At 37.7% G+C, this 19565-nt stretch overlaps 1 protein-coding gene across 1 annotated transcript; it reads left to right on the forward strand.

Moving 5' to 3' along the window:
• Positions 1–3585: 3585 nt before the first annotated feature.
• On the forward strand, positions 3586–5075 carry LOC135673907 (probable serine/threonine-protein kinase PIX13). The gene is made up of 5 exons (XM_065183306.1): positions 3586–3921; positions 4082–4220; positions 4292–4428; positions 4524–4653; positions 4753–5075. The coding sequence occupies exons 1-5, from the start codon at positions 3586–3588 to the stop codon at positions 5073–5075; spliced, it is 1065 nt and encodes a 354-aa protein (XP_065039378.1).
• Positions 5076–19565: the final 14490 nt, after the last annotated feature.

Genomic DNA, 19565 nt, shown 5'->3' on the forward strand with positions numbered 1-19565 from the left:
GTTATCATGTAAAGTTTTTGCTTAACTTCTCATTTTTGCTAGCTTGGATAAATTGGTATAAAACTTACTTGAATAATTTAAAACACTTGTATTGTTGAATGATTTTCCTTTTTGTTAATGACAAAAAGAGAGAAATGATAAATGTTTGGTATTATGATCAAAATATTGATTTTAATGTATGAAGTGATAAATGCTTAAAATTTTAATATCTTAGCATCATTAATGTTATGCTCAAAATGATGTATCATGAATGCTTTAGTATCATGCATGGGAGAAATGATGAATGTTTGGTATCATGATTCAAATGTTGATTTAATGGATGAAATAATAAAAATTTTAATGTCTTAGCATCATGAATGTTATACCCAAAATAATGTATCATGAATACTTTAGTATCATGTATGATATACACACAGTGATGATTAATTTATTTTTGGTATCATGCATGAAGTGAGGATGAAAAGTAAAGTTTTGAAATTGTGTATGAAATTTTGATTTGATATATTGTATTTGATCCTTATGATCGAAATTATTTCACTTGAATTCAAAGGTCATTATTCCTTTTCAATTTAAGTCTGCTTATCTCAATATGGCATATAGATAGGGGGAGTTGAGGTTAACTTCAACATCAATTGATTGTCATTATAAAAAATGGGAAGATTATTGAATCTCGGATTTTGATGATGAAATTATTTGATAAATTATTGAGATAAATGTTACAGGATTAACTATGATAATAAATAAGGCATAAAGCAGATGTTGGGTCGGAGTCAAAGATCAGACGATATAACGAAGATTCGAATGATATGTTGGAAGCTCATCGAGAGCTCGTCGAGAGTTCATCGAGAGTTCGCCGAGAGTTCATCGAGAGTTTGTCGAGAGTTCGTCGAGAGCTCTATGAGAAGTTGCGATCATTGCCGATCGAGATAGAAAGGGGAAGAATCTATAAGATGCAATCTGTGAGATGCATGTGCAACTCACCGACCATAGGAGCAGGCTGTCGAAGCAAGTAGCTGCAAGAAAGCCACTGACTTAGATAGGAGAAGAGATCATTACGATGGCACTTATTTGGACTCTTGACAAAGAGTGCAATGCTGGTCGTTAGAGTAGCAGAGGTGGCCAATTAGAAGCTTTTGGAGCTCCGACCAGAGTGGTGGCACCACTGCTTGAGACTTTGCAAGTGTAGTGGGAGTGACGATAGCAAAGAACATAATTTCTCATCGATGAGAAGATAAGTATTGCTCTAAGACAATGGCTCTGATACTATGATAAACTATGAAATATAATTACAGAGTATGTTTGAGATAGCGAACTTGATGACTATTTATATATATTTGTAAAGAGGATTTTTCTCAACCGCTCATAGAGTTCCTCATGCAATTGAAGAAATCTGATATGCTATTACAACATCTTGTGCAAGCTCACCATCACTATCGGACGGAGCTCAGGAAGGACCGTGCCTTGCCATGCCATCAGCGCCAGCTCTACGTACCGGAGGACGTCCCGAGGCGATGCTACATGTACTTACGACAAGTCCAGACCTACACATCATCTATATATATGTCAAGACCATGGGGTGGCGGATTGCTCACAAAAAGATTGAACGTGTACTTCAAGGAAGCGTATCCCGCTCGTCACTCTCGTGGGTACGCATTTCTGATGTTGGCATAAGCAAAGGCGTCTGATTTAGCGTAATTTGGCTGAGGATTTCACATCACATGCATTGAGAAACGAAATTGTTTCTGTGCCACCTGTTGTTTTACATTGTTCTTCCTTGGCATACGTACTACTTGGCTGCCCAGGAAGAAATGGAGAGGCCTGAACATGATTCGGACGAAGAAGGGAATGAGAGCGCGGTTGATGCTTGCTGCTGCATCATATTCAGGTAATTGCCAAAGAAAAAAGAGAGGTGGACCCCTATTTGTTTAGTTCCTCCTACACCAATCAAACAAAGAGAGCCCCTACTTCTTTACCTTGTATTTTTGGAACGGTGTTACCATCTCCATCTCCATCTCCATCTCCATGTCCATGATCGAAGGAGGTTTCGACACCCTTCCAAGGCGACGATACAATACAGCGGCCTTGATGCTATCCAATGTCGGAGGTCGCCGGAGGAACCAACCGTCCCACCAAGCTATGGCTCCAAGGCCGTCGCCATTCCGCAAGTTGGGCATCGTCGAACGCCAAGAAGTCAGACGAGTCACTCTTGATCCTCCTAAACTTTGAAATCAGAGAACACCAAAGAGTTCACCGGAGAGGACCGTCCCGCCAGCACCTGAGCCCAGGTGACCGGAGCACGTAGAGACGATCTGGCCCCTGTATACTTTTCCTGGAGAACTCATCCATCCACCCACCATGGCAACCGACCTCTCTCGCAATTTAAGGTACTAAGTCTGTACAAACCAGGAGCCCAAATGTTGATACGAGCTCGCTCGAGGGTGAGTCATAGATTAGTTTGGAATTAAAAAGTCCTAAATCAGCCAGGAGTTAGGATTCCTAAACCCAGTAGGAGTATCGACTCCTAAACCAAATCTTGATAGGAATTAAGAAAAGTCGTAAATCAGATAGATAGGAGTTCGTATTCCTAATCCCAGTAGGAGTTGGGAGTCCTAAACTAAATACGAGTATGATTCTTAAACGGTTCCGGACTCGGAGATTTAACACTATAAATAAAAAAAGTATAGTCTCCCCCAAACCAAACTGAGTACAACACCAAATCAAATCGGATTGAGAGAGTGGAGTTGGAGTGGCCCTTCAAAGTTGTTTAGGTATGATCTTACTTTTTATTATTCATTATGGTGTTTCTTTCTCCGCACTTGTGTTTTACTTTCTTTACGATCTCAATTAATTTTTGCCATTTTGAATCTGTTCTGTTCTGTACATAATTTAATCGTATATTCTTTATTCTGACACATGAAATTATTATTATTATTTTTCAGATTAGATATCGTTTGGGATACCACTGGCATCAATAGTTTTAGCGATCACAGGACAGATTGCCAATGTCGCGCAACTCGCGGGACTTGACGCTGTCCGCCTCATCATCATCATCGTGGAGGCCGCTGCGAAAGCACGAATCCTGAAGAAGAATTGTCGAGAACTGTCGGATTACTTGCAGCTCATTGGCCATCTCTTGGAACCACTCGACATGTCGGATCTCAAGACATATCCTGAGACGAGAGCGGTATTGGAGCGACTGGAGAATGCTTTGAAGAAGGCCTACATTCTCGTCAACATTTGCCAGAATCATAGCTTTCTGTATCTCATGGCCATGGGGTGGATGCTTGAGCATCGGTTCCAGAAGGTAGAAGCGGAGATAGAACGGTATTTGAGGCTTATTCCGCTCATCAATCTCGTGGACGTCCAGCGAGCCAAGGTATATACGCATCTCTATATTCTACGATGTGTTATTATTTTATAATTTTGTACTATTATTGTGTAGTAATTTGAACTTTCATTACCCAAAAAATTAATTTTCGAAGTTCATCTTCTTCTGAGTCCCAATCAAATTTAATTAACAATGCCTTTTATTTTGTTTTTGTTTTTGTTTTGTTCCCCTCCTCTCACAAGAAGGCCAACCACAGAATGGGAAGTCTACTTTGCTCTAGAGTCGAAAATGCATTCCATGGGATCTTCAGACTCACCAATAGGCTTCAGGTAGAAAAACCAGCAAGAAGTGGACTTGGACTTGGAGTCGAAACAGCAGCAGGAACGGGTGGTACCGGAGTCGAGGTCGATGCCAACCCAGACCTTGAGACCTTCCCGCTTAGCCAATTGAAGCGTGCCACAAGGAACTTCTCGCATGGGAACATTGTTGGGGAAGGAGAATTCGCAGTCGTATACAAAGGTCGGATGGATGACAAATTCGTTGCTGTAAAGACATGGAAGCTAAACACCAACCAAGGGTTACAGGAGTGGGTGGTGATTCCCTAGACTTGACTTGACTTGACTTTCCATCCAATATAACGACTATTTGGTCCCCTGTTTTGCTTGCTTGCTTACTAATTCGATTTAATATTCTACTTCTGATTTGTGTGCTTAATTAATTTCTTTTGTTTCCTGTTTCTTGGGGGGTGCGCAGAACGAGATGAACGTTTTGCGGAAGCTGTCGCATCCCAACCTCATCAGGCTGCTGGGCTACTGCAAGGAAGAGAACGCCGCGTTCCATCTCGTCTACGAGTTCATGGCTAACGGGAGCTTACAGGATCATCTTCTTGAGAGTGAGTATTATACTGTATTCTGATATCCGCGCCAAAGAGAAATCATCTGACAGGATCATCTTCTTCAACAGAAGGGAAGCCACCGCTCTCGTGGAAGCTGAGAATTAAAATAGCAATCGGTGCTGCTCGATGTCTTCGTTTTCTACATAAATCGAACAAGCGCATCATCCATCGGGACGTGAAGCCCTCGGTCATCCTGCTTGACTCCGTATGTGATCTTCTCTTTTGCGCACGCTTTGGACAACAATCTAATTTCTCTGTTAAAAATGGGGTGTTCTCACCTCAATCTTTGTTCCCTTGCAGGACTTCAACCCAAAGCTATCCGGCTTGGGTTGGTCATTGTCATTGAAGGGCCGGACCGGTAAGCGGGGTCGTGTCTCAACGCATGTCTTGGGCACACCTGGATATTTGGACCCCCAGTGCAACACCACTGGTACGCACAATACATATATACATATCATGCAAGATATCTAGCATATTACATGTTACTCGCCGCCATTTAATATGAGTGAGTGTCTCCTTGATCAATCAGGTCATCTGGACGCGAAGACGGACGTGTATGCATTCGGGATGGTGTTGCTGCAGATGCTCACTGGTCGGAAGGTGTTCGATCCTGATCGACCGTGCGCTGAACGCCACTTGGCACAGTTCGCCAAGCCCCATCTCTCATCGGATGCCAAAGAGCTAGCGAGTCTAATGGACCCAAAACTCAATGGGGAGTATCCACCGGCGGCCGCTTCTCGACTGGCCCGAATCATCGAAGCATGTATCGAGAAGGAGCATAAGCTCCGACCAACCATGAAGGATGTTGTGAAAGTCCTCGAGAAGATTGACGCCATAAGGATAGGAGATTAGAAGCTGTTCATAATTCTGTAAATATTAAAATAATATTCAGAGGTCGTACTTGCGGTTGGAATTAGATGAATGGTTCCAAGTGTTCAGTCTTCAGTCGACAACACATTTTGAACGCCTCCCACGTTATACTGCAAACATATTTCTTTTTTTCCTTTTCCTTATTACCACTGCCAATATTTAAATCAATATAACGGGAAGTCCAAACAAGGTAACCCAATATAACGTCATCCTCGTACCAAGCAACTAAAAGGTAGGCCAATAAATCGGTTCATCAACAATTTGTTAACCCAATAATTCATAAATTAAATATGCAGTAGAATATCAAGTTCTCTTCAGCTATACTTGTTCGAGAATAAGCTAAGCTTTGGATAAATAACACAAAATTAATTGGATGGCTGATGTACTCAACAACAGTTGGTGTCTTTTGGTCTGTGCTTAGTCACATCAAAACTCATTCTTATATAAAAGATGCAATACGTGAATCAGAATGGTTGTATCCAATTCATTGAATACTTCATTCCGTTCCATATATTACAATGCAAAACATTCTCTAAATGAGCACTTCATAAGTCAATTACTTATTAATGTTTCTCAATCATTCAGGGGACAAACTTTATTCATGCATACTTTATGTGCAAAAAATACTATTTATAAAGTTAAAAATAATATTTCACATCAAATACTAGATAAACTAATAATCTCCATATGCTCCACATAACCTTTTATATTGCATTGTCGACAAACATTTTGGTCATGAGATTCACAATCATTAGCTCAATGCTAGCATGATGAATATCTACTTCAAGCTTTTTTACGATATTTTATATTGATATGCTTATTGTAACTTTTGATTTCATCATTCTTAGAAAAAATATACACCGTTTGAGTTGTCACAATATATCTTTATAAGTTGACTAATTGAATCGATAACTCTTAGTCCCATGTTCTGCAACCATAATGCCTATATAGTAGCTTCACAGGAACCAATAAACTGTGCTTTCGGATGAAGTTCTGCAATCATAATGCGTATATAGTAGTTTTATAGGAACCAATAAATTTTGCTTTTGCCGAAATGCCTATATAGTAGCTTCACAGAACCTATAAATTTTGCTTTTGGATGAAGTTCTGCAGCTATAATTACTTCACAGGAACCTATATAGGAGGTTCACAGGAACTAATTGAATCGACAATTCTTAGCCTCGAGATGAAGTTCTGCTTTTGGATGAAGCAACTACATTTTGCTACACTACACCTCTAGCTAATATATATATATATATATATATATATATATATATATATATATATATATATATATATATATATATATATATATATCTAAATGTAACTTTCCAGTGTTCACACATGACCTTAAGTTGATTAGAATGTCTATAAGTTAGTATATAATCCTTAGTTCTTTGTAAATATTTTATTATTTTCTTTGCATAAGATTTGACTTGGTTTTAATATCTCTATTTTAAATTCTTCTCCTCTAATACATTTTAGAATCCTCATTGATCCTATATCAATTCATTCAACAGTTACTAGATCCAAAATTCAAGTCTTTAAACCAAATAAATATTTTTTTTTTTTTTATAAAATAATCTCAAAATTTTATATATAAGCTTTTCACTTTAATCAAGCCTTGAAAATTCGAGCAGCAATATAGGAAGAACATAGTGTTTTGTCATGGTATATGGGACTTAGTCTCATCTCATTTTGTCATACTAAATTATGATACGTTCATCCATAAGTATAAAGTAAGATTTGTTGCAAAATGATTTCATCAACATCCAAACTTCAAGTACCATGACAAATTTAGATCAGTTATGAAATCAATAATAATTTATATTATTTTATCTTACTTTGTCTAACAATTAGGGACTTTAATAGTTCAACACAAATAATGCATTTCTTATGATCATATTTCCGACAATATATTTATGAGGTAACCTCAAAGCTTTATTGATCATAATATCCCTTAACATATCTACAAGTTGTGCAAGGCTTTTTATAGTCTTAAGCGGGCTCCTCATGCTTAGTATTATAAACTTCCAACACATATAGTTTTAGTTGGATTTGATAATTCTTAATCTGATAATTCATTATTCATTTATTCTCATGAAGGCATAATCATATTTTTACTAATTTATATGGATGACTTAATTATTACTGGTACTAAATTAGCAATAATTAATCAATTTATTTAACAGCTTAGAAATAGGTTTTCTATCAAATATCTCAAATCCCTTAGCTATTTTCTTGGGGTTCAAGTAATTAACATGGCAAATGGTTTATTTCTTTCTCAATAAAAATATATTTATGATATTTTTTATCACACCAAAATGCCTGAAGCCAAAACTATTACTACACCAATTGCTATAAGTGTTCATTGTAAAAAAACTCTATTTGATAGTGCTAATCTCAATCAAACCTCCGTGTATCATTTGTTGGCAATCTATAGTAATCGACATTTACTCATTTGAATATTATATATGTAGTGAATAAATTATCTCACTTTATGCATAAGCCTACTACCAATAATTGAATAGCTATTAAATGTCTTTTTTTGATACTTAATAGGGACTATTGATAATGGCTAATTTCTCTAAAAGGATTTTCCTCTATTGCTTCATATACTTTTCGATATTGATTCAGCATGTAATAAGGACAACAATATACCTATTAGTGCTTATATCATATTTCTTGATCATAATTCAATCTCTAAGAGTTCTAAGAAATAATGCTTTATTGTAAGATCTAGAATAAAAGCTGAATATCGAACGATTGCTTTTATAATTATTGAATTTTGTTGGATTCAATCATTGCTATATGAATTATTTGTCATAATATTTGATCTTCCACCTATATATTGTGATAATATCAGGGCAATAAATCTATATGCTAATATTATATTTTACTCTCGAACAAAGTGTATAGCTATCGACCTTCATTTTGTTTATGATAAAGTTTAAAATGGTGAGCTATGTATCTCTTATGTCTCATCTTCTGATCAACTTACGGATGCTCTTATCAAGCCCTTTTCTTGCTAACAATTTCTTCTACTTTGGTTCAAAATCAATGTCTATGATGGGAGCACAATCTTGCAAAAGCATATTAGGAAAGATATTATCGAGAAAAATAAATTATGATAAAATTATCATGATTTTAAATCATAAAAATTATGATAACATGTTATCATGATTCTATCAATCAATAATGAAGATCATTTTCTCCTAAATTATGAAATGATTTAGTGAATATTTCATATTTAATATCGATTAAAAAAATATAATTATTATATTTTATAATATCTTTTTATGTATATAAATTAATACTCATTATTAATAAAATTTTAATTTATAATTTCTTCTCACATACAAGGTATATAAATTATTATGACGAGCTTTGCTAGGACTATAAAGAATAACACAAGAAGTCACATCGTTCGTATGGTCAAAAGTGAGATTCTAAAGTCATCTGCCGAACTCCGGGAATACAAGGTAACAGCTCATTAAGTCAACTTTCCATTCCATTGGTGTTATGTGGCCCAATTTTGACACACTTGGTGGTATAACGGTGTCAGCCTTGGGGGCTCTTGCCCTGAATGACATCGTGATGTCAGCTAGGTAGTGGATAAAGGTGATGTGGTGAATATGTGTTTGTTAGATGGTGATGATGTTAACTTTCCATCTATCTGCTAAAGGTATATACGAGATCAGAGGTTGAGTCAAAAAGTAAAAACAATCTCCCTCGTGCATAGAATACTCTTTTTACCTAAACAAAAAGCTTCCCAACCCAACTGGAGATGATCAGATCTGGGAAACATATATTTGGGTCATGATCCTACAAGAAAAAGAAAATTAAATAAAATATGATGATTCCTTATCTCTATCTCCCATTTGAAACTGTGTTCCATCTTTTAGGACTTCATTCCACAGCTATCGGGATTGGGGTGGTCAAGAACTGGTGGCCAGGCCTACCTGTCAACAACGCAAGTCTTCGGCACACCTATATATTTGGACCTCCACTACATCAGCACTGGTACGTATGCAGCTTTTGTGTGTCATATTGGATAACATGGGCGGTCGGTCGGGTCCTGTTATTAGTAGTCATCTAATACTCTCTTCTGTCTCTTCTTTTATTAGTAGTCATGTTGCAGATGCTCTCAGGTCAAAAGGTGTTCGATACAAGACGTCAACCCCTATCTCATATCAGATGCAAAACAGCCGTTGAGTCTAATGGACCCAAATCTCGAAGGGCGATACCCACCGATAGCCGCTTCTCAGCTAGCCAGAATCATAAGGGAGTATGTTGCGTAGGATCATGATATCCTTCCAACCATCAAAGATGTTCTTAAACTCCTTGAGATGATTGACACCGTAGGGATATGAGGTTAGAAGAGTCGGAACCTGTCGATAAACTCGTCAAGCATCACAAGCAAGGTTTGGTACTGCTGTTGGCTTCTTTGATCCCTATTATTCCTTTGAAAATGAACACTGATTGATTGGTTAGTATAAGCGTAAAAAGAGTATTCCCAAATAGGAATGTAATTATTTTTTTTTTGTAAGCAATGAAATATTATTCACTCTTTTAACAAACCCTAGGAGGTCGATCCCCTCGAGGTGATCATCTTCTTTTCTCTCCTTTCTTCTATGATAAAACCTTAGGGTCTTATTATTTGGTATCAGAGCAACGATCCTCAGTGTTCTCATTGCAATGTTGCTATAGCTATTATCATCTAAAAAATAAAAGAGAGGAAGAAAAGAGGTGAAGTAGGGCAACCACGATCGCCATAGCCATCGTAGCCACTGTAATCATCGGTTGCCACCACTGCCTGTTGAATCTCGGATTTTGATGATAAAATCAATTGATGGGTTATTTGATCTAATCCATATTATTGAGTTAAGTGTGCAGGATTAACTACGATAACCAGAAAACACAAAGCAAGGATACCGGAGTCAAATTCGATGGACGTTTAAGAGTTCGAAGAATCATCGGAGATGCTGCCGGAACCAACCGAGAAAAAAATCGGGAACCTCTCGGAATTTTCGGAAGTTCGCCGAAGAGATCGTCGGAGGTTCACGGAGATCATCGAGAAGGCTCGGCTACTCATTAAAGTCATCACAAGTTCGGGAGCTTGCTGGGAGCCCGTCGGAAGAAGTTCGTCGGAAAGCTCACCGGAACAAGACTCGACGTTCGCGGTTGAAAATTTGCTTAGGATGTGTTTTTGTTAAGTAGTTAATATGTAATTAGGATTAGGATTAAGAAATAATCCTATATCCTGGTTAGGGGCCAACTGGGCCCAAAATTAGACTTGGTTTGGGCTAAGGTTGAAGCCCAACCAGTCAACCGAAGAGTCTGGCGGTGGCACTGCCAGACTGGGCGGTTGCATCGCCCAGCACCCGAGAGCTGGGTGGTGGCACCACCCAGCACTGTCAGCTTCTGACACTGACAGGCGATGGCACCGCCAGCATCGGGAACTCCACGAGAATTCAAATTTGGAGCCCAAATTTGAATCCTCTTGAGGCCTATAAATACCCCTCAAATCTCAGCTGAGATTACAACTTTTTGAGTAGCAATTGATTGAGAGAAAAATCTTAGAAAGTGTTAGCAAGTCTAGATTTCAATATGCTAGAAAGTTCTCCTCCTTTCTTGCTGAAAATTTGTAAGAGGTTGAACTGTTTGCAAAAGGTTGTAAGAGGGGTATTTGCCCTTCCATTTCAAGAGATTTACTAGTGGAAGGTGAGAGCCTCATCGAAGAGGGGCCTCGCAAGTGGATGTAGGTCATTTGACCGAACCACTCTAAAATCGGCGTGATCCTTTGGTTTGTATTTCATTATTGCTATTTACATTACTGCAAACCTTCTTACATGTTTTAGTTCCTTATTACCTTTGCTGCGCATATTTAAGAATACGCCTTTAAGTTAACCTTTTTAAGTTCCGCTCTTATTGAACGAAAGATTGATTAAAATCTAAGTTTTATCCGCTGCACTAATTCACCCCCCCCTCTTAGTGCCGCTCCGATCCTAACAATTGGTATCAGAGCAGGTTCACTCTCATATTTGGTTTAATACCCACGAGAGATGGCTTACTCCGGCATGCATGAGGGACACTCTATCACACGTCCACCCATGTTTAATGGGTCGGACTACACGTATTGGAAGACTCGGATGAGGATCTTCCTCATTTCTATGGATTTCGAGCTTTGGACTATTGTGGAAAACGGATTTCAAAAATCTTCTCTTCCGATGAGCGAATGGAATGAATCTGAGAAGAAGGTTTTTGCTTTAAATGCAAAGGCTATGAATGCCTTGTTTTGTGCACAAGATAAAAATGAATTTAATCGTGTTTCAATTTGTGATTCGGCTTTTGATATTTGGAGAACTCTTGAGGTCACTCATGAAGGCACTAGCCGAGTGAAAGAGTCCAAAATCAACATTCTTGTGCACTCTTACGAACTTTTCCGAATGAAACCAAGTGAGTCCATCGGAGACATGTACACACGTTTTACGGATGTCATCAATGGACTCAAAGCGCTTGGTAAAGATTTTACTAACTTTGAACTAGTAACTAAAATCTTACGATCCCTCCCTAAAAGTTGGGATCCAAAAGTTACGACCATTCAAGAGGCCAAAGACCTTAAAACATTTCCTCTTGAAGAACTCATTGGGTCTCTAATGACCTACGAAATGACATGTCAAGCTCATGACGAGCTCGAGAACCCCCTTCCAAAGAACAGGAAGGATATGGCACTCAAATAACAAGAAGATCACTTGAAAGGAACATCAAATGATGAGGACAGTGACAATGACATTGCACTTTTGACTCAAAAATTCAAAAAATATTTAAGGAATAACAAATTTAAAAATAATATAAAAAATAAATTTGAACAAAAGAAGGACCAAGTGATTTGCTATGAATGTAAAAAATTGGAACACTACAAGAATGATTGCCCTCAAGCCAAAAAAAGAGCACCAAAGAAGAAGGCGCTCAAGGCAACATGGGATGATTCAAGCACATCCGAAGAAGAGAAGTCCAACACCGAGCAAGTTGCTCACTACGCCCTAATGGCCTTCGAAGAAGAGGTAACGGATTTAATTAATGCAGATTTACTTTATAATGAATTATTAAATGCTTTCCATGAGTTATTTGATGAATGTAAGACAATTAGTAGAAAATACAAATTGCTAAAAAAGGAGCATGATAGTCTTACTTATGCTTTTGATAAATTAAAAACTGAATATCATGATAGTCTAGCTCCATGTGCTAAATGTCATTATTTAAATACTCTCCAAAATGAGAACTTGGTACTTAAGGACACCTTGAAGAAATTCGAGGTCGGTAGCAAGTCCTTAAACATGATCCTTACAAATAAGGGTCATGTCCCTAAAAGGAGTGGAATCGGATTTGTGAGAAGTACTCACCAAAATCCAACCACTTTCATTAAAGGTCCTATCTTACATGTTCAACACCAAAGCAATTGCAACTTTTGTTGCAAATATGGACATATGACTTACCAATGTCCATTCAAGAAAATTAGTCCAAACAAATTGATTTGGGTTCCTAAAGGAACCATGATCAAGTCTATACAACATGATAAACAAGCTAGATTAGCTTTTGAGGCACCCAAAAGTAAATGGGTACCTAAAAATAATTCCTTCTTGTAGAAACATACACCATCACATGCTAGGAGTAAGAGATGGTATCTTGATAGTGGATGCTCAAGGCATATGACCGGAGATCCATCCCAATTCACCAAGCTCACTAGCATGGACGAAGGCTATGTCACCTTCGGAGACAACAACAAAGGCAAAATCATTGGTAAGGGAACCATAGGTAACAAATCAAGTTTTTCCATTGATGATGTGTTACTAGTTGATGGATTAAAACATAATCTATTGAGCATTAGTCAATTATGCGATAAAGGTTATATCGTTAGATTTGAATCAAATATGTGCATTATTGAAAAACCAAATCATAACATGACTATGATTGCTTTAAAACAAAATAATGTCTATACCATCAATCTTGATGAACTTAGTAAGGAAGTGTGTTTCTCCGCCATAAATGATGATGTTTGGCTTTGGCATAAGAGATTAGGCCATACAAGCATGAAAACAATATCTAAAACCTCATCTCAAGAATTAGTACGAGGGATTCCAAATATAAAGTTTATTAAAGATAAGGTATGCGATGCATGTCAACTAAGGAAGCAAATAAAAACAAGCTTCAAATCAAAAAATCAAATTAGCACCACTAGACCGTTACAATTGATCCATTTGGACTTATTTGGACCAATTGATACAACTAGTCTAGGTGGAAGCAAATATGCTTTTGTGATTGTGGATGATTACTCTAGATACACTTGGATCTATTTCTTAGCTCACAAAAGTGATTGTTTCAAGTGTTTCTCTAAATTTTGTAAACTCACTCAAAATGAAAAAGGGTTCATGATTTCATCAATTCGAAGTGATCATGGTGGCGAATTTCAAAACCGTGACTTTCAAAATTTTTGTGAAATTAATGGATACAATCACAACTTCTCCACTCCAAGAAATCCCCAACAAAATGGAGTAGTTGAAAGGAAAAATAGAAACCTACAAGAAATGGCTAGAACTATGTTAAATGAACATAGTTTACCTAAGTATTTTTGGGCCGAAGCCGTAAATACGGCTTGCTACATCATAAATACAGTCCTAATAAGACTATCCTTATCAAAAACTCCTTATGAATTATGGAATAACAAAAAACTGAATATTTCCTATTTTAAAGTTTTCGGTTGTAAATGATTTATTTTAAATGAAAGGGATGCCTTAGGAAAATTTGATGCTAAATCCGATAAAGGCATCTTTCTTAGTTACTCTTCCGTTTCTAAAACTTTTCAGGTTTTTAATAAAAGAACCTTAGTAATTGAAGAGTCTATTCATGTAGTTTTTAGTGAAGTTTCAAATTTAAAGAAAAATGATTTTGATGATGATCTTGGTTTTGATAATTTGAATTTAAATGAACTCCCTCCTCAAAATGGCAACTTGGATGCACCTTCTTCCGAAATTTCCTTACCTAAGGAATGGAAGTATATAGATGCTCATCCAAAGGAGCTAATTATAGGGGATACATCTAAAGTGGTTCAAACTCGTTCCTCTTTCAAGAATTTTTGTGCAAATGCCGCCTTCCTCTCTCAAATTGAACCTAAGTGCATTGACGATGCCATAAAAGATGATTTTTGGGTTATTGCAATGCAAGAGGAATTGAATCAATTTGAGAGAAACAAGGTGTGGGAGCTTGTTCCTAGACCTAGTGACCATTTAGTGATTGGTACTAAGTGGGTCTTTAGAAACAAGCAAGACAGAAAATGGTATCGTGGTTAGAAACAAGGCTAGATTAGTGGCCAAAGGTTTCAACCAAGAAGAAGGTATTGATTACGAAGAAACCTTCGCTCCCGTGGCTCGATTAGAAGCCATAAGGATGCTCCTTGCCTATACTAGTTGTTATAATCTTAAACTATTTCAAATGGATGTCAAAAGTGCCTTCTTGAATGGTTTTATTTCCGAAGAAGTATATGTCGAACAACCTCTCGGATTTGAAAATTCTCTTCTTCCTAATCATGTATTCAAATTGACTAAGGCTCTCTATGGCTTGAAACAAGCTCCTAGAGCTTGGTATGAAAGGCTTAGTTCCTTTCTTATTTTAAATAATTTTACCAAAGGCAAGGTTGATACTGCATTATTTATTAAACATTTTGAAAATAATTTTCTTATTGTACAAATTTATGTCGACGATATTATTTTTGGATCTACGGATGAATCACTATATGAAACATTTGCCAAATCTATGAGTCATGAATTTGAAATGAGTTTAATGAGAGAATTAACTTTCTTTTTAGGATTACAAATCAAACAACTTAAGGATGGTATATTTCTTAACCAATCTAAATATACGATAGAATTGTTAAAACGATTTAACATGGATAATTCAAAAGCAATAAACACCCCTATGAGTACTGCGACTAAGTTAGATATGGATGAAAATAGTGAAAATTTCGATCAAAAAATATATAGGGGTATGATAGGTAGTCTACTCTACCTTACCGCGACTAGACCAGATATCATGTTTAGTGTAGGACTTTGTGCTAGGTTTCAATCAAATCCTAAATTATCTCATCTTAAAAGTGTTAAAAGAATATTTAGATATCTTAAAGGAACTCCAAATTTAGGTTTATGGTATCCAAAATCCGAAAAATTTGATTTAATGGCTTATGCGGATGCCAATTTTGGGGGATGTAGGATTGATAGAAAAAGTACATCCGGAATATGCCAATTTTTAGGACATGCACTTGTTTCTTGGACTTCCAAGAAACAAAATTCAGTTGCATTATCTACGGCGGAAGCCGAATACATTGCTCCGAGTGCATGCTGTGCACAAGTTGTATGGATGAAAAATACATTAGAAGACTATGGAATTCATTTTAAAAATATCCCCATAAAATGCGATAATACTAGTGCCATATCTTACTAAAAATCCAATTCAGCACTCTAGGACTAAGCACATCGACGTTAGGCATCATTTCATATGCGATCATGTCCTTAACAATGATGTTGTTCTAGAATTCATTGACACAAAGCATCAATTAGCAGATATATTTACAAAAGCCCTAAATGAAGACCAATTTGAATTTATTAGAAGGGAACTGGGCATGTTAAATTGTCCCTTCAAGTAAGAAGTTTGAATGTAGTTTACGAAAATTGGCTCATCCTTGTCCCGCTCGTTTGTGGATTTGATTTCATCCTCTTCTTTCAATTCCAAATGAAATATTAAAATACAACTCAATATCTCAACCTTTGCTTGCGTCAAAGACCTATGGAATTCAAGAAGGAGGAAGAAAACTTTTTTTCCTTCTTCCACGGCCAGCCAGCGGTGGCACCGCCAGAATCGGCGGTAGCACCGCCTGAGCGCTCGGGCGCCAGGCGATGGCACCGCCCGAGAACTCTTTTAAACCCGAGAGGGTTAGGGCCGGCGGTGACACCGCCCCCAACCCGTGGAAACCTTGCTCCAACTCTCCCAAACTCTCTCAATCCCTCATTCTAACCTCTACAGACCTTGGAGAAGGAATATTGTTGATCCAAACTCTCCATCATCTAAGAAACACTCTATAAGGTAAAATCTTCCCTTCACTCTCTTCTTATGTCATCTATTCATTACAATTCATATTTCTCTTATCATTTTGTCTAGAAAATGGCTCCTAAGAGATCAAAAGGGAAAAGGATTGAAGGAGATTCATATGACCATAATCTTTTTAGATCCAAAGAAGATGCCCTTAGATTTCCAAACTTTGAAACAAGATATGTCCATAAGGGAAAATACGTTGATCTTGATGAACTAGGAGATTTAGAACCCATTAGGTGATTTGCTCATCTAGAGGCCCTACCTCTCTTACAAATAGATGAACTAATTTATCCTCGATTAGTTAAGCTCTTTTATGCAAACCTATGGGTAGAGAACGATAGGCTAAGTTCTTACATGTTAGGAACACAAATTAGGATTTCTAATAATTCTATTTGTGAACTAATCGGCATCACTGAAAAAGATAGGGGCTGCTATTTTAGAGCAAAATGGGATGTGAATATAATAGGAGCAACCTACGCCGAAGCTATCGAAACCATTTTTGAAAACTCAAACTTTGGAATAATACCCAAGAGTTGTGAACACTTACTACCTTTTAACTCTAAGGTTCTTCATCATATAATGACAAGCATACTTTTCCCTAAGCAATATCATCTTGATGAAATGAGTACAGTAGAGATAAGCACCATGTATTGGATCATGACTGGTCAACAAAACTGTTTTGGATACTCAATACGGCAACACATGCAGGAAATTACAGCTAAAGACATTATGTTGCCATATGGGGGTTTAATCACTAGATTTCTTCATGCCTATAACATCTGCATCCCACCCGATGAAGAAACAATTCAGAGTAATAGATATAACGTCATCAATAAAAATCTGCTAAAAAGACTTAGGTGCATATTTAACAATGGAGTATGGGTAAGGCAACCTAGAAGGACAGATCCTATTCCTTCACCAGTAGAACAACCAGAAACACCAATTCTTATGGGAAATGAATCTCCTCCTCCTAGTCCCTTTGATGCAGTGCCTTCAGCCCCTGTTTCATCCTATGAAGGAATTATTATGGCAGAACTATCTCAGATCAAATTCCAACAAGACCAACTCAAATTGCAGCAGGAACAAATTCAGCTCCAGCAAATGGAAATTTTAAAGGAACTACGACAGCTAAACCAAAAAATAAATGTTATATATCATCACTATGGATTACCTCCTACGGACTGATGTATCTTTGTATTCTGTTTTGTTTTACTCTTGCTCTCATGTTCCAAACTTGTCGTCTTTTGAACAAAAACTGAACTTTTGTTGTTATATGCTTATGGATGAATGCTTATCTTTCTCTTTGAACATGAATTTTTGATAGAATGAATGCTAAATTTTTCTGTAAAATAGTTTTTCCTTTTTGTTGATGACAAAGGGGGAGAAAAATGATGACTTAACTTATATAAGCTAATGTGATGTGAATGTCTTATGTACCTTGCATAATCTTTGAGCATATCGCACATTCGATTGTCTTTGAGCATATCGCACATTCGATTGATCATATTGAATGTATATCTAAAATGTATGATCATGTTGAAAATCTTTATCTCTTATCTTTCAACTTGAAATGGATTTTCATTGAAGTTTAGCATTGACATTATGCTGAATGAGAAAAACGATAAGTTCTACGGTTAGAACTTATTGGTTCATGCTTGAATTCATGGGATAGAATTCAAGTGTTTTTATCTTATCATAATATGGCATATAGATAGGGGGAGTTATGTTTAACTCCGTCATCAATTGATTGTCATCATCAAAAAGGGGGAGATTGTTGAATCTCGGATTTTGATGATAAAATCAATTGATGGGTTATTTGATCTAATCCATATTATTGAGTTAAGTGTGCAGGATTAACTATGATAACCAGAAAACACAAAGCAAGGATACCGGAGTCAAGTTCGATGGACGTTTAAGAGTTCGAAGAATCATCGGAGATGCTACCGGAACCAACCGAGAAAAAAATCGGGAACCTGTCGGAATTTTCGGAAGTTCGCCGAAGAGATCGTCGGAGGTTCACGAAGATCACCGAGAAGGCTCGGCTACTCATTAAAGTCATCACAAGTTTGGGAGCTTGCTGGGAGCCCGTCGGAAGAAGTTCGTCGGAAAGCTCGCCGAAACAAGACTCGACGTTCGCGGTTGAAAATTTGCTTAGGATGTGTTTTTATCAAGTAGTTAACATGTAATTAGGATTAGGATTAAGAAATAATCCTATATCCTGGTTAGGGGCCAATTGGGCCCAAAATTAGACTTGGTTTGGGCTAAGGTTGAAGCCCAACCAATCAACCGAAGAGTCTGGCGGTGGCACTGCCAGACTGGGCGGTTGCACCGCCCAGCACCCGAGAGCTGGGCGGTGGCACTGTCTGGGCTGGGCGGTGGCACCGCCCAGCACTGTCAACTTCTGACACTGACAGGCGGTGGCACCGCCACTGACAGGCGGTGCTGGGAACTCCACGAGAATTCAAATTTGGAGCCCAAATTTGAATCCTCTTGAGGCCTATAAATACCCCTCAAATCTCAGCTGGGATTACAAATTTTTGAGTAGCAATTGATTAAGAGAAAAATCTTAGAAAGTGTTAGCAAGTCTAGATTTCAATTTGCTAGAAAGTTCTCCTCCTTTCTTGCTGAAAATTTGTAAGAGGTTGAACTGTTTGCAAAAGGTTGTAAGAGGGGTATTTGCCCTTCCATTTAAGAGATTTGCTAGTGGAAGGTGGGAGCCTCATCGAAGAGGGGCCTCGCAAGTGGATGTAGGTCATTTGACCGAACCACTCTAAAATCGGCGTGATCCTTTGGTTTGCATTTCATTATTGCTATTTACATTACTGCAAACCTTCTTACATGTTTTAGTTCCTTGTTACCTTTGCTGCGCATATTTAAGAATACGCCTTTAAGTTAAGCTTTTCAAGTTCCGCTCTTATCGAACGAAAGATTGATTAAAATTCAAGTTTTATCCGCTGCACTAATTCACCCCCCCCCTCTTAGTGCCGCTCCGATCCTAACACTGCCACCATTGCTTCCTGGCCAGTAACCACCGCATCCCATCTCTAGTCTCAACCCTCGGTGTTCCTACCCAACTGAGCAATCGTCTCCCTCGACAACCCATTGCTAGTCCTCATCCCTTTAATCGAGCAATCATCACCGACGTTCCCTCCAACCAAGCGATCGTCATTGGCTGTCGTTGCTTCCTGGATAGCAACCACCACTGCCATTGCTTCTCAACTAGTGAACTAGAAAGAAATCCCCTTCTATTGTGTGACAGAAACAGAGCACCCTCTACTGCCACAATAGTCAACCCCTCTACTATTGCAACCGTCGGTTGCCATCATC

The sequence above is a fragment of the Musa acuminata genome, chromosome BXJ1-5 (genome assembly GCF_036884655.1).
Source record: "Musa acuminata AAA Group cultivar baxijiao chromosome BXJ1-5, Cavendish_Baxijiao_AAA, whole genome shotgun sequence".
NCBI lineage: Eukaryota > Viridiplantae > Streptophyta > Magnoliopsida > Zingiberales > Musaceae > Musa > Musa acuminata.

Bases quoted from the DNA above. Each gene is read 5' to 3' on its own strand.
- LOC135673907 (XM_065183306.1), top strand. From the start codon at position 3,586: ATGGGAAGTCTACTTTGCTCTAGAGTCGAAAATGCATTCCATGGGATC. The intron at 4,221-4,291 runs GTGAGTATTATA...CTTCTTCAACAG, and splicing joins ACAGGATCATCTTCTTGAGA to AAGGGAAGCCACCGCTCTCG. The intron at 4,654-4,752 runs GTACGCACAATA...TTGATCAATCAG, and splicing joins CCCCCAGTGCAACACCACTG to GTCATCTGGACGCGAAGACG.